Consider the following 15,171-nt stretch of genomic DNA (forward strand, 5'->3'; position numbering starts at 1 on the left):
GGTCGCGGGGGCAGCAGCCTAAGCAGGGAAGCCCAGACTTCCCTCTCCCCAGCCACTTCGTCCAGCTCTTCCCGTGGGACCCCGAGGCGTCCCCAGGCCAGCCGGGAGACATAGTCTTCCCAACGTGTCCTGGGTCTTCCCCGTGGCCTCCTACCGGTCGGACGTGCCCTAAACACCTCCCTAGGGAGGCGTTCGGGTGGCATCCTGACCAGATGCCCAAACCACCTCATCTGGCTCCTCTCGATGTGGAGGAGCAGCGGCTTTACTTTGAGCTCCCCCCGGATGGCAGAGCTTCTCACCCTATCTCTAAGGGAGAGGCCCGCCACCCGGCAGAGGAAACTCATTTGGGCCGCTTGTACCCGTGATCTTGTCCTTTCGGTCATAACCCAAAGCTCATGACCATAGGTGAGGATGGGAACGTAGATCGACCGGTAAATTGAGAGCTTTGCCTTCCGGCTCAGCTCCTTCTTCACCACAACGGATCGATACAGCGTCCGCATTACTGAAGACGCCGCACCGATCCGCCTGTCGATCTCACGATCCACTCTTCCCCCACTCGTGAACAAGACTCCGAGGTACTTGAACTCCTCCACTTGGGGCAAGATCTCCTCCCCAACCCGGAGATGGCACTCCACCCTTTTCCGGGCGACAATATGTAATATGTACAATATACACACTGCAAGTATATATATTTAAAAATAAATAAATAAATAAAAATCGGCCCACGGGACGTCCCACCCTCCGCTACAAGGAACGTCTGCAAATGCGACCTGAAAGCGTGCGGCATCTACCCTATGGACCTGGAAGCAGCAACATCAGTTTGCACCAACTGGCGATCTACCACCAAGGCCAGTATCCTGCTGGCAGAGAGAAGGAGGGAGAACCAGCGGAAGGGAAATAAACGCAGATACTCCATTGCCAACAATGATTATAGGCCCCATAAACTCAAGCATGTGCTCAAGATAAACCCTGTGTGGAACAATTAGCAAAAAACGTTATGAGTCTGTGCGTGAGGAAACTATTTGCAAAATAATACCTGTACTTAAGAACCAGGTAAACACTGACTGGACCTGTAGGGTCGCATGCCTTTCTTGTGCTTTAAAGATAATACTGTCATTGGGTTAAGAGTTACACCAGGTCGTCTTTAACCCGCACAGTTGGCAAGATTCCAACTGTGCTTTACCTTATCTGACACTTCCCCAACCCGGTGCCTCTCGCAATGTTTGGTGGTGGTCGGGGAGGCCGTTGACGCAAATTGGCAGATATGTTTCTGTCGGTATGCCTCAGGACAGCTGCGGCTACAACACCACGAGTGTGTGACTGGAAGTGAATCATCCACGGGGTTCACAGAAAAGCATTTGGGGTGGTTTGAAAAGTAAACTAGCTCCACACCGCACTTCTCTTCCTCTCCTTGTACTAAGGCACTGGAGAAGAGGAGTAGAACTGGAGCTGATAGCGCCCACCGCTGGTAGAGAGGCAGGTGGCAACCTCAGTGGAAGGAGCTGTGCTTCCCCAGCTGCACCGCTACTCGTTCTAGGAAGTGGATTCAAGACGCTGTCGGCAGTTGGAAGAAGGAGCGTTTGACCCATGACTTCAGCAAGCGCAGAACCCAAGGGTGGGTGGAGTATGGGAATCTGGGCTGCTGAAACAGGAAGTGCAGGAGCTTGACTTCTGATAAACTGAGGTGGACGGAGCCTGAGCCTTGGGGTCGGAGCTTGAGCCATAGGGGGCAGAGGCTGACTGGCACATTCAGCCCTTACAACAATGTCCATATTGTCAGCAGCCTCTACGTCAGTTGGTGGAGCTTCTGTGGTTGCAGCTGTCAGATGTAGACTGTCTGTGGGGGGGGGGGGGGGGGGGGGGGGCGTCATTTGAGCGGGCCGCCGCACGGGCTCATAGTCCACGTCTCTGCTTGCGCGTCCGCTGGAGAGCAGGAATAGGAAATGCAAAAGCTTGAGTCTTAGGCTGCTTCTACGCTAAGCCGGCTAAGGTTATACAGGGTATATCCCACTTAACATTATCCCTGTACACACACACACAACGCCGTTCGTTTAAGACCCCCTCTGCCTCCGTCCGCCGGCGCAACGTGACCTAGTACACATGCGCGGAAAATGCGCACCTCATAGTCACCTCCAGTGTTGCTTTGTGTGCAAGTTCTTTAATTAGATTTAACTTATCTGAACAATACCCAGTGTTGTGGTATTTCAGTGAACTGGAATCCAGTGTCCTGTGGGGCCCTATTGTAGTGAATCACACCTGAGCCATCATAGATTAATCAAATCTTTAATGGACATGATAAAGAACATTTTACATCAATCAATCCAGGTATCTAGATAGCTGGTCGGGACACTCCTCACTCTTTTGCCTTCACCTTCATTGTCCATTAGTTTTAGGTGACTTTATATACTCTGGACCTAGATGTTGAGTCCGCGACATACATGGCGTACAATAACTGATCCAGTCTGCTTTGCCAGTCCAAAAGCATTTGCTGTTTTCCGTAGTCTTCCCTCGTAGGCCAGGTAATACGAAGCACACGCTACCTTTTTTATCACATCCACATTCTCGTTGTCTCTTCTTCGACAAATGAACAAAGTTTTTCGATAAGTAGAATCACAGCTGACCTGGACATTCGAAAGTTCTCTGAGATGTGTTGTATCCAAAATAGCTGCAATCGCGCTGTGGAAGTCTTGCACTTCCGGGTTCTTCGGACCGCCAATTACCGACATGCCAGGCTCTTCCAGGTTGACAACAATGTTTTATTTTACAACAAAACGTGCAAAGTCTTTTGGGGTGCTTTTCAGCAGTTGTCTTTTTTATCAATTGAGCACACGAATGGTTTCTCTCCAGTGTCGTCTGTCTGGCTCTCGCTCGCGCTCCACCACCAACTCCACTCTCCTCCCCGGCTGATCTCGAAGCCAAATTTTTCTACACTGAATTGTTTCACCCTGAATTTTTTTTACACTGGATTCTGTTCATAACTTTTATGGACAGAATTTGTAGGCGCAGTCAAGGCGTTGAGGGGATCTGGTTTGGTGGCTGCAGGATTAGGTCTCTGCTTTTTGCAGATGATGTGGTCCTGATGGCTTCATCTGGCCAGGATCTTCAGCTCTCACTGGATCGGTTCGCAGCTGAGTGTGAAGCGACTGGGATGAGAATCAGCACCTCCAAGTCCGAGTCCATGGTTCTCGCCCGGAAAAGGGTGGAGTGCCATCTCCGGGTTGGGGAGGAGATCTTGCCCCAAGTGGAGGAGTTCAAGTACCTCGGAGTCTTGTTCACGAGTGAGGGAAGAGTGGATCGTGAGATCGACAGGCGGATCGGTGCGGCGTCTTCAGTAATGCGGACGCTGTATCGATCCGTTGTGGTGAAGAAGGAGCTGAGCCGGAAGGCAAAGCTCTCAATTTACCGGTCGATCTACGTTCCCATCCTCACCTATGGTCATGAGCTTTGGGTTATGACCGAAAGGACAAGATCACGGGTACAAGCGGCCGAAATGAGTTTCCTCCGCCGGGTGGCGGGGCTCTCCCTTAGAGATAGGGTGAGAAGCTCTGCCATCCGGGAGGAGCTCAAAGTAAAGCCGCTGCTCCTCCACATCGAGAGGAGCCAGATGAGGTGGTTCGGGCATCTGGTCATAATGCCACCCGAACGCCTCCCTAGGGAGGTGTTTCGGGCACGTCCAACCGGTAGGAGGCCGCGGGGAAGACCCAGGACACGTTGGGAAGACTATGTCTCCTGGCTGGCCTGGGAACGCCTCGGGGTCCCACAGGAAGAGCTGGACGAAGTGGCTGGGGAGAGGGAAGTCTGGGCTTCCTTGCTTAGGCTGCTGCCCCGGCGACCCGACCTCGGATAAGCGGAAGAAGATGGATGGATGGATGGATGGATTTTTATACACAATTTTCTTTTTACACAATTTCTATGCACTGGATTTTTAAACACACAAATTTTGCTAACACAATTTTTTTTTCAATAGCAAAATCCTCGGTAATTCATCGACGAAACATCCGGGTTTCGGAGGTAATGTGATTCACACATGCCTCACAGCGGATCGGAACAGAAGAAATAAGCCCCTGACTGGAAGGATAGACCGAAGATCAACAATTTTACTATTACTTCTACTCTCAGGGGACACTGAACTAAACCCCGGACCAGTAACCACCCGGTTAATGTTGTCTCGCCTGGCGAAGCCTGGCAATGTTGTTGTCGGAGCGATGCTAAAAACGTTAGCTCTCCAACTACGCCAGCTCTCACTTGTTCATCACCACCCGAGCTCACCTGCGTTCCAGCGGTCGGCGGCACGACGGACGACTTCACCCCAATCATCGGTGCGGTCGGTGGCCCGGAGACGGATAAAGACAGCTCAGACACCTCCAGGCAACTTTAACCCTTGACTAACACCCTCCCGCCTCCACATCCCACCTCCCCGGATTGGAAATAACCACATGTAAACAATCAAATGTATTTCTAATGTGTATACTTGTTCTTATGCTATCTGAACTCACTATGTTCTCTGCTCTACCAAGTCAGACCTACACTGTTTCAACGTCCATTTCTCTGATGATGCAATTGTTGATGACTGAAGTACTGATATCAACCAAACCCTCCTCATCCCACCCCCCGGATTGTAAATAATGTAAATAATTCAATGTATATACTGTCGGAGGCAGATATTTACATATATCCGAATTTAAGTGTTACTTCTTCTATTTCATAGTCATATTTGAAAACAGCTCGTGTTTTTCCATTTATTCTCTTTCTGTTTCTCTGCAAGTAAACTGTGTGTGTTAACCTTGATCTTTGGAATGTGTTTTGACTAGAGAGATAATGTGCATGTGTTTTGACTAGAGAGATGGAAGAGGGGAGAGGGTTTTGGGGTCGGGAAGACAGACCATCTTAGCGGGGCGATCCGAATGTTCTATGCTGTCTCTGTGAATGTATATCTGCAAAGCTTTGCAAATATATTACAAGATACCTATTCTGTCTCTGGTGGTTTTTCAACTCAGCTTTAAGTGTCGTAAAGAGCTTGGGAGCGACTTGTGACTTGAATTCCCTGGGAGGAACAACTGGTCCAAAACGCAACAATACTCTGATGATTAACTTGTGTGATGACTGTATTATGATGATAGTATATATTTCCATCCATCCATCCATCTTCTTCCGCTTATCCGAGGTCGGGTCGCGGGGGCAGCAGCTTAAGCAGGGAAGCCCAGACTTCCCTCTCCCCAGCCACTTCGTCCAGCTCCTCCCGGGGGATCCCGAGGCGTTCCCAGGCCAGCCGGGAGAGATAGTCTTCCCAGCGTGTCCTGGGTCTTCCCCGTGGCCTCCTACCGGTCGGACGTGCCCGAAACACCTTCCTAGGGAGGCGTTCGGGTGGCATCCTGACCAGATGCCCGAACCACCTCATCTGGCTCCTCTTGATGTGGAGGAGCAGCGGCTTTACTTTGAGCTCCCCCCGAATGACAGAGCTTCTCACCCTATCTCTAAGGGAGAGCCCCGCCACTCGGCGGAGGAAACTCATTTCGGCCGCTTGTACCCGTGATCTTGTTCTTTCGGTCATGACCCAAAGCTCATGACCATAGGTGAGGATGGGAACGTAGATCGACCGGTAAATCGAGAGCTTTGCCTTCCGGCTCAGCTCCTTCTTCACCACAACGGATCGATACAGCGTCCGCATTACTGAAGACGCCGCACCGATCCGCCTGTCGATCTCACGATCCACTCTTCCCCCACTCGTGAACAAGACTCCGAGGTACTTGAACTCCTCCACTTGGGGCAAGATCTCCTCCCCAACCCGGAGATGGCACTCCACCCTTTTCCGGGAGAGAACCATGGACTCGGACATGGAGGTGCTGATTCCCATCCCAGTCGCTTCACACTCGGCTGCGAACCGATCCAGTGAGAGCTGAAGATCTTGGCCAGATGAAGCCATCAGGACCACATCATCTGCAAATAGCAGTGACCTAATCCTGCAGCCACCAAACCAGATCCCCTCAACGCCCTGACTGCGCCTAGAAATTCTGTCCATAAAGGTTATGAACAGAATCGGTGACAAAGGGCAGCCTTGGCGGAGTCCAACCCTCACTGGAAACGTGTCCGACTTACTGCCGGCATTGCGGACCAAGCTCTGACACTGATTATACAGGGAGCGAAATGCCACAATAAGACAGTCCGTTACCCCATACTCTCTGAACACTCCCCACAGGACTTCCCGGGGTACACGGTCGAATGCCTTCTCCAAGTCCACAAAGCACATGTAGACTGGTTGGGCAAACTCCCATGCACCCTCAAGGACCCTGCCGAGAGTATAGAGCTGGTCCACAGTTCCACGAGCAGGACGAAAACCACACTGTTCCTCCTGAATCCGAGGTTCGACTATCCGGCGTAGCCTCCTCTCCAGTACAACTGAATAGACCTTACCGGGAAGGCTGAGGAGTGTGATCCCACAATAGTTGGAACACACCCTCCGGTTCCCCTTCTTAAAGAGAGGAACCACCACCCCGGTCTGCCAATCCAGAGGTACCGCCCCCAATGTCCACGCGATGTTGCAGAGTCTTGTCAACCAAGACAGCCCCACAACATCCAGAGCCTTAAGGAACTCCGGGCGGATCTCATCCACCCCCGGGGCCTTGCCACCGAGGAGCTTTTTAACTACCTCGGCAACCTCAGCCCCAGAAATAGGAGAGCCCATCACAGATTCCCCAGGCCCTGCTTCCTTATAGGAAGACGTGCTGGTAGGATTGAGGAGGTCTTCGAAGTATTCCCTCCACCGATCCACAACATCCGCAGTCGAGGTCAGCAGAGCACCATCCCCACCATACACGGTGTTGACACTGCACCGCTTCCCCTTCCTGAGGCGGCGGATGGTGGTCCAGAATTGCTTCGAAGCCGTCCGGAAGTCTTTTTCCATGGCCTCCCCGAACTCCTCCCATGTCCGAGTTTTTGCCTCTGCGACCGCTGAAGCCGCACACCGCTTGGCCTGTCGGTACCTGTCTGCTGCCTCAGGAGTCCCATGAGCCAAAAGAACCCGATAGGACTCCTTCTTGAGCCTGACGGCATCCCTCACCGCCGGCGTCCACCAACGGGTTCTAGGATTACCGCCGCGACAGGCACCAACCACCTTGCGGCCACAGCTCCAATCGGCCGCCTCGACAATAGAGGTACGGAACATGGTCCACTCGGACTCAATGTCCAGCACCTCCCTCGTGACATGTTCAAAGTTCTTCCGGAGGTGGGAATTGAAACTCTCTCTGACAGGAGACTCTGCCAGGCATTCCCAGCAAACCCTAGTATATATTTGTACCATGAATTGATATACGTGGACCCCGACTTAAACAAGTTGAAAAACTCATTGGGGTGCTACCATTTAGTGGTCAATTGTACGGAATATGTACTGAACTGTGCAATCTACTAATAAAAGTTTCAATCAATCAATCCATTCCGTACATCCAGTGTCAAAAAAAGCTTTCGCAATAGAGACACCAATGAATCTATACACACACACACCCTGTCAGAGATTTAAACATACCGTACATGTTTGCATCTCTGCCAGGACATCGCCCTTCCCACACATTAATTATCAAGTCAATTAAAATGTACAGGTCATTAAACCAGTAATTACAAACATACTTTCCACAATTAAAATGGTTTGGTCGCATACGTTGCTTATTAATTTGGGTAACTGCCCATGTGACGTCAGCACATGCGATCACATATAAAGGATGCTCTCTGCCTCTTTGCTGCATCGTCTCATCCTCAGACATCAATCAGCAAAGGTAAGATTGCACACTTTTTTGAATATGTTCATTAAAGTTGCACTGGAATTTGAAACTAACTTTTCATAAAATAGCGCAGGCTTCTAACACATTTTCTTTCACTGCACAGATGGCTTTTTCTCCTCGGTTGTTGTTGCTTCTGACTGCCGTCAGCGGACTTCTGGCAGGAAGTGTAAGTAAATGATATCTTGTTTCCCCCATAAAAACCCATGCTTCTACTATACTGTATGTCAGTTCATCATTTGCAAATATATGTATAATATTCTATATATTAACAATGTTCTTTCCTTCTCCACAGTGGTCTTCTGCCATCAAGAAAGGTTGGTTGCTCATACTATTACAAGAATGTTGATGGTTTTCATTGTTAGCCCAACTCATTCATTGCCAAATCTAAAATACTTACATTTATCGATCATGAACACTCTGACACCGCAGTAATCATGTGCAAAGCAAACAACAGGTTACCCCAAAATGTACAACAATTATTTTCAACGGGCCACTTATGTTGGTATTACAAGCATATGGTATTCACAAAGCATAACAATACAACAACATGGAGATGACGGAGGCGCTGGCTTTTTGCTGCCTGAGTATTTTTGACTGATATCTAGGGACTGGCTTCCCGTTTTAGCTGTATCCTGAACTTCACTTCAAACTTTAACAAATGACTTCCTGATAGCTGCTGACCAGGGCTTAGACTTAGATAAATGTTATTGAAATTGTTCCACACAGGACCTCAGTTACAAAGGATGAAATCACTTCTCATCCTCCTGGCCCTTACTAGCCTTTGACGCTATCGACCGTAATATTCTTCTCCGTCATCTCCAGCACATTGTCGGATTTTATGACACCGCTCCAGACTGGTTTTTCTCTAGACTGGTTTTTCTCTAGGTCAGGTTCAAACACTGAACTATCTATTAAACGAGACAAGAAGCAAGGAATCGAGCAGAGACAGAGTTGAATTTTGCTCATGAGGAGAAACGCATTGGGCTGCACACTCAGTTACAGTTTCACCCTACGCTCTAAGGTACAGCCCCCGCGCTCCTCTATTTATTCAAGAGTTCCCTAGTTAACATCACTGAGGCTGCTTCTGAAGGGAGGGGTAATGCAAGCAGCCCCAGTAGACACAATACGTGATTATTCGTGATTTCACCCTGTCTCTGTTTTGTCTGCGTTGAGGTACTCAAAGTCCGTCCTTGGCTGTCAGCAGGCAGGGTCCGGAAACAAACTGCTGCTGCGAGGAAACTCGCAATGGAAGATTACAAGTTGTTTGCCATTGCACAGATAGAACAGTACAACTTGACCACAATAGATAATAACTATAACAACAGCCTTTAAGCGTAAGAGTTGTGTGATAACTTATACATAATTATTCTAACACTCAAGGGTCGGTCCTTGGTCCTCTGCCCCTCTGTTACAAATCTGGGAGTGCTTTATAAACACAATTCATTGTTATTGTCACCATCATTAATATAATAACTGCTGAAGAACAGTGGCTAATAACAATATCAGACACTTTCTGTTATGATCCGCTGCCCGGATCATATTTTTGTTTACGTTTTCAAGGTACTTGTGTTTTTTGTTCGTTTTGGACTCCTTGAGTGCCTGTTTTGTACACCTGAGTTTGTTGCCATGGCTGCTTATTATTTTCACCTGCCGTGTGTGTTCCCGACGCGCACCTGTTTGTCATCACTGACATTATTATTTAAGCCTGCCTTCCCTGTCATTCGTTCTTGCTTCCTAGTTTGTTTTCGTACAACAGATGACGACTTTTGTTTCCTGCACTAAACCTTCTAGCTCCCACGCTAAAGGCTCTGGTTACCTTCTAGCTCCCACGCTAGCTCCTTTTGTTTTTGCCTTAAGTGCTATGAGCACGTTTTTGTTTGTTCCAGTATAATTTATTCCGTAAATAAATCATTTCTTTTACCTTCACGCTGTGTCCGAAGTCCGTTGCATCCTGGGAGAACGAAACCCCGCATCACCATGCGCCCCGGTCGTCACACTTTCATGGGACAAGTGTAGGATCAAATAGGCTTTGCTTCTTCCTACTCTTTTTTTGACTTGTTACATTGTTACATGTAAGTGTGATTGTTTATTGAACAAGTTGCAAATGAATACATGTATTGATTGTGTAGCAGATGATTGCTGCCCTAAGGACTGGACTCAGTTGGACAAGCGTTGTTTCATCTTCCAAAACTATGAGGTTGACTTTAATCAAGCAGAGGTAGGGGAAGTGGTAGAAAACACACAAATAAACAGTTGGTGTAATGTGCTGTCCTAAAAAGTGGTAATTTGAGGGTTGTGATGATGCCTCTTTATACAGTCATAGTCCTTTGGCCTTTATGATATGAAATTACATCATGTTCAAATGTGTGCCCATCAGATCGTCTGCAAAATTATCGGCGGGAACCTGGTGTCCATTCACAGCAATCTGGAGAACGAAGTTGTTCGACAATTGATTTTTGAAGCGACTGGCGAAAACAGTCTCACCTGGATCGGATTCACTGACGCAGTAGAGGTAAAACATTCACCAACACAATAACGCTACACGATGTGCTGAGAAACAAGTCTTCAAGTACCATATTTCATATTGACCCCAAAGTCTCTAAATCAGGGGTGTCCAGACTAATCTAGCAGTTTTACTCTCAATCTGCTTCACTGTCCTTCATTCCAAGGATTGGAAAAGCAAAGTTATGACCGTCTCTAACTATAAACTACAGATAGTGAGTAAGACACCAGGTGTTTTGATCAGATCTTACAGGGGTTCACTAAGGCATTCAATACGGCAACCAGCGGTGGGGAGGCTGATAACACGAATCTTTGCTCATAACCTAAAGCATACCATCCATCCATCCATCCATCTTCTTCCGCTTATCCGAGGTCGGGTTGCGAGGGCAGCAGCCTAAGCAGGGAAGCCCAGACTTCCCTCTCCCCAGCCACTTCGTCCAGCTCTTCCTGTGGGACCCCGAGGCGTTCCCAGGCCAGCCGGGAGACATAGTCTTCCCAACGTGTCCTGGGTCTTCCCCGCGGCCTCCTACCGGTCGGACGTGCCCTAAACACCTCCCTAGGGAGGCGTTCGGGTGGCATCCTGACCAGATGCCCGAACCACCTCATCTGGCTCCTCTCGATGTGGAGGAACAGCAGCTTTACTTTGAGCTCCCCCCGGATGGCAGAGCTTCTCACCCTATCTCTAAGGGAGAGCCCCGCCACCCGGCGGAGGAAACTCATTTCGGTCACTTGTACCCGTGATCTTGTCCTATCGGTCATAACCCAAAGCTCATGACCATAGGTGAGGATGGGAACGTAGATCGACCGGTAAATTGAGAGCTTTGCCTTCCGGCTCAGCTCCTTCTTCACCACAACAGATCAATACAGCGTCCGCATTACTGAAGACGCCGCACCGATCCGCCTGTCGATCTCACGATCCACTCTTCCCTCACTCGTGAACAAGACTCCGAGGTACTTGAACTCCTCCACTTGGGGCAAGATCTCCTCCCCAACCCGGAGATGGCACTCCACCCTTTTTTTTTTTTTCCTAAAGCATACCAATTAGCAAAAAGACAGCTTGTATCCTGAAAACCTCCCATCCATCCATCCATCTTCAACCGCTTATCCAGAATCAGGTCGCGAGACAACAGCTCCAGCAGAGACCCCCAGACTTCCCTCTCCAGAGCAACATTAGCAACTTCCTCCTGGGGGATCCCGAAGCGTTCCCAGGCCAGATAGGAGATGTAATCCCCCCCATCTGGTCCTTGGCCTGCCCGGGGGTCTCCTCCCAGTGGGAAGTGCAACGAGGACCTCCCTAGGGAGACGCTCGTGAGGCATCCGCACGAGATGCCCGAACCACCTAAGCTGGCTCCTTTCCAAGCAAAGGAGCAGTGGCTCTACTCCGAGTCTCTCTCGGGTGACTGAACTTCTCACCCTATCTCTAAGGGAGATGCCAGCCACCCTTCTGAGAAAACTCATTTTGGCCGCTTGTATCCGCGATCTTATTCTTTCGGTCATGACGCACACTTCATGACCATAGGTGAGAGTAGGAGTGTAGATAGCTCGGTAGACCGAGTGCTTTGCCTTCTGGCTCAGCTCCCAAGTACTTCCCAAGTATCCCAAACAAAGTACCACTACAGTCTTGTTGCTATACAGAAAATACGTGTTCCTGTACGCTAATTTGGTGCTCATTTCCAGCTGTAAATGATAATAATAATAATGTTGGATTGGCTTCTCAATCCCCCTGTACAGTGCAGGACTGACGATGCATACTCAAAATTGTTGTCTATAAATGTTTCTTCTAGGAGGATTCCTTTCTTTGGACCGATGGCTCAGATGTAGATTTTACCGACTGGGCAAACAACCGTCCTAACAACAATGGAGAACAGGACTGTGCAATAATCAACTTCAGAGGAGGTATCAATACACTTTGTCATTAATAGTTAGATAAGTCAACGTGGAGTAATAATTCTGAAAATCATACAGTAAATTCACCCTCTAAAAAATGTAGTCTTGGTATACTACACGTACACTGACATATTTGTTTGTGTTTACTTGCAGATGATGAGTGGAACGATATCGATTGCACGCTGTTAAGACCTTTTTTCTGTGCCATGGATCTGAAACTTCACCGTTAAGATCCCCCATGATATCTTCTAGTGTTTTCCACTGTCTGGGTTAGACCGCTAAAACAACTTCTTTACGCTAATTTCTCTTTGCTTACATTATTTCAAGAACGTCTCATTTATAAGTTTACAAAGATTGGTCTAAGATCCCCTTTAGCTGACCACATAGATTCTACTTATTTACTAGACATATCAATGTTAGTGGTGAGTTGGATAGTTTTAGGTAATTAGTTCCATTCTTTCATGCATTCTTTCCTTCTATTCACTTCTGCACAAGCTCTATTCCCTATGGATTCAAGATGAAGAAGAAAAAAAACATCCACCTGGACTTTGGCTGGAAACGACATACTGTACCATCTTAGAATGTGAACATAACGTTTTGATAAGGTGACAAACAATAAAGGCATATCTTCAGACACAATGCTATGGTTCATTTAAGTGTGTAGAGCAGTGGTTCTTCACCTGGGTTCGATCAAACCCTAGGGGTTCGGTGAGTCGGCCTCAGGGGTTCGGCGGAGCCTACGCCGCGGAGGTCAGGACACACCCGACTCATTGTGTAAATAAAAACTTCTCCCTATCGGCGTATTATGGATACCCCCAAACAATGTTCCCTCTAACTCAGTGGCCTAGTGGTTAGGGTGTCCGCCCTGAGATCGGTAGATTGTGAGTTCAAACCCCGGCCGAGTCATACCAAAGACTATAAAAATGGGACCCATTACCTCCCTGCTTGGCACTCAGCATCAAGTGTTGGAATTGGGGGTTAAATCACCAAAAATTAATCCCGGGCGCGGCACCACTGCCCACTGCTCTCCTCACCTCCCAGGGGGTGATAAAGGGTGATGGGTCAAATTCAGAGGACACTTCACCACACCTAGTGTGTGACAATCATTGGTACTTTAACTTAGATTGATTGAGACTTTTATTAGTAGATTGCACAGTGAAGTACATATTCCGTACAATTGACCACTAAATGGTAACACCCGAATAAGTTTTTCAACTTGTTTAAGTCGGGGATTCATGATACAGATATATACTATTTTCATAATACAGTCATCACACAAGATAATCATCACAGTATATAAACTGAAATATTTACATTATTTACAATCCAGGGTGTGGGATATGGAGGGGGGGGGGGTTAAGTTTGGTTGGTATCAACAATTCAGTCATCAACAATTGCATCATCAGAGAAATTGACATTAAAACAGTGTAGGACTGACTTGGTAGGATATGTACAATAAGTATTGGACAGAGAGAGAGAGATCAGAAATTATAAGAAAAAGTGACTACATTTGATTGTTTACATTTGATTATTTACAATCCGAAGAGGTATGATGAGGAAGGGAGGGTGTTAGTTTAGGGTTGAAGTTGCCTGGAGGTGTTCTTTTAGTGCGGTTTTGAAGGAGGATAGAGATGCACTTTCTTTTACACCTGTTGGGAGTGCATTCCATATTGATGTGGCAAAGAAAGAGAATGAGTTAAGACCTTTGTTAGATCGGAATCTGGGTTTAACGTGAAAAAACATCAAGTCCCTACCTTATGACAAAAATGATTTACGACCTAGCTGTCAAAAATGATTAATGACCTTGGGGTCAAAAGGTCAAAGGGGGGTGGGGTTATGGAAAGGTCAGAGGGAGGGGGAGGAGGGGGGAATACACCTTGTGTCAGAAATGATTGATGACCCTAGAAGAGGTGGTGGGGTTATGGAAAGGTCAGAGGGAGGGGGGTATGAGGAGTCCCACGAGTCCCGCAGTCGTGGGAGGAGTGGTGGAGAAAAGTTGGAAAAGTGGTCAAAAGTCCTCAAAATGTTCAAAAATCACACGCACGCACGCACACACATACGCACACACACAAAGTCTCACTTTGATACACTCTTGTGCGTGAAAATAACCAGATACATGCTGAAAAACATATTTAAAAGCTGGAAAAACTCTGGTAGAGCACACTCTTCAGAGGGTTTTGGGAATGAGGGGTAATTATTTTTTTTTTTTACTGATTGCAATATATCTGTTTAGAGTTTATATAATAACAAGTATTTATTCTAAATAAAAGCAGTTAAACACCGCGTCGAAATTCACGCTCAGCAGAGGGATGTTCTAGGGGAACCTTCATCCATTTTGCGTAAGTACTGGTTATTTTTTACATTGTTTTATTACCTCTGTTTTACAACGTTATTGGTATATTTTATTAGACGATGATCTAGTCGACGCAGAAGTAAGAGACGACGAGCTTTGTTTGATTGATCTTACAAAGTTGGAAAACGACTCTAGCGGTGAGTTTAAACTATTGATTTGTTTTATATTATTTGTAATCATTATTTTGTTTTATAGAAGGGATGTGGGAAGATTCTAAAGAGATCTCTTTTTCACAATCACAGTTTGATGAGTCAAATGATTTTCAATTTACAAGAAAAAAAACAGACATTATACAATATCGGGGCGGCATGGCGTAGTGGGTAGAGCAACCATGCCAGAAACCTGAGGGTTGCAGGTTCGCTCCCCGCCTCTTACCATCCAAAAATCGCTGCCGTTGTGTCCTTGGGCGGGACACTTCAGCCTTTGCCCCCGGTGCCACTCAGACCGGTGAATTGAATGATGAATGATAGGTGGTGGTCGGAGGGGCCGTTGGCTGCAAATTGCAGCCATGCTTCCGTCAGTCTACCCCAGGGCAGCTGTGGCTATGAAAGTAGCTTACCACCACCAGGTGTGAATGATTGATGGGTTCTACATGTAAAGCGACTTTGGGTACTTAGAAAAGCGCTATATAAATCCCAGTTATTAATATATATATAT

At 47.5% G+C, this 15,171-nt stretch overlaps 1 protein-coding gene across 1 annotated transcript; it reads left to right on the forward strand.

Moving 5' to 3' along the window:
• Window positions 1–7,678: 7,678 nt before the first annotated feature.
• LOC133572370 (galactose-specific lectin nattectin-like) lies at window positions 7,679–12,783 on the forward strand. Its single transcript, XM_061925307.2, has 7 exons — window positions 7,679–7,766; window positions 7,876–7,938; window positions 8,065–8,086; window positions 9,902–9,990; window positions 10,150–10,284; window positions 12,059–12,170; window positions 12,315–12,783. The coding sequence occupies exons 1-7, from the start codon at window positions 7,713–7,715 to the stop codon at window positions 12,389–12,391; spliced, it is 552 nt and encodes a 183-aa protein (XP_061781291.1). The 5' UTR covers window positions 7,679–7,712; the 3' UTR covers window positions 12,392–12,783.
• The last annotated feature ends 2,388 nt before the right edge of the window (window positions 12,784–15,171 follow it).

The sequence above is a fragment of the Nerophis lumbriciformis genome, linkage group LG29, assembly GCF_033978685.3.
Source record: "Nerophis lumbriciformis linkage group LG29, RoL_Nlum_v2.1, whole genome shotgun sequence".
Lineage (NCBI taxonomy): Eukaryota > Metazoa > Chordata > Actinopteri > Syngnathiformes > Syngnathidae > Nerophis > Nerophis lumbriciformis.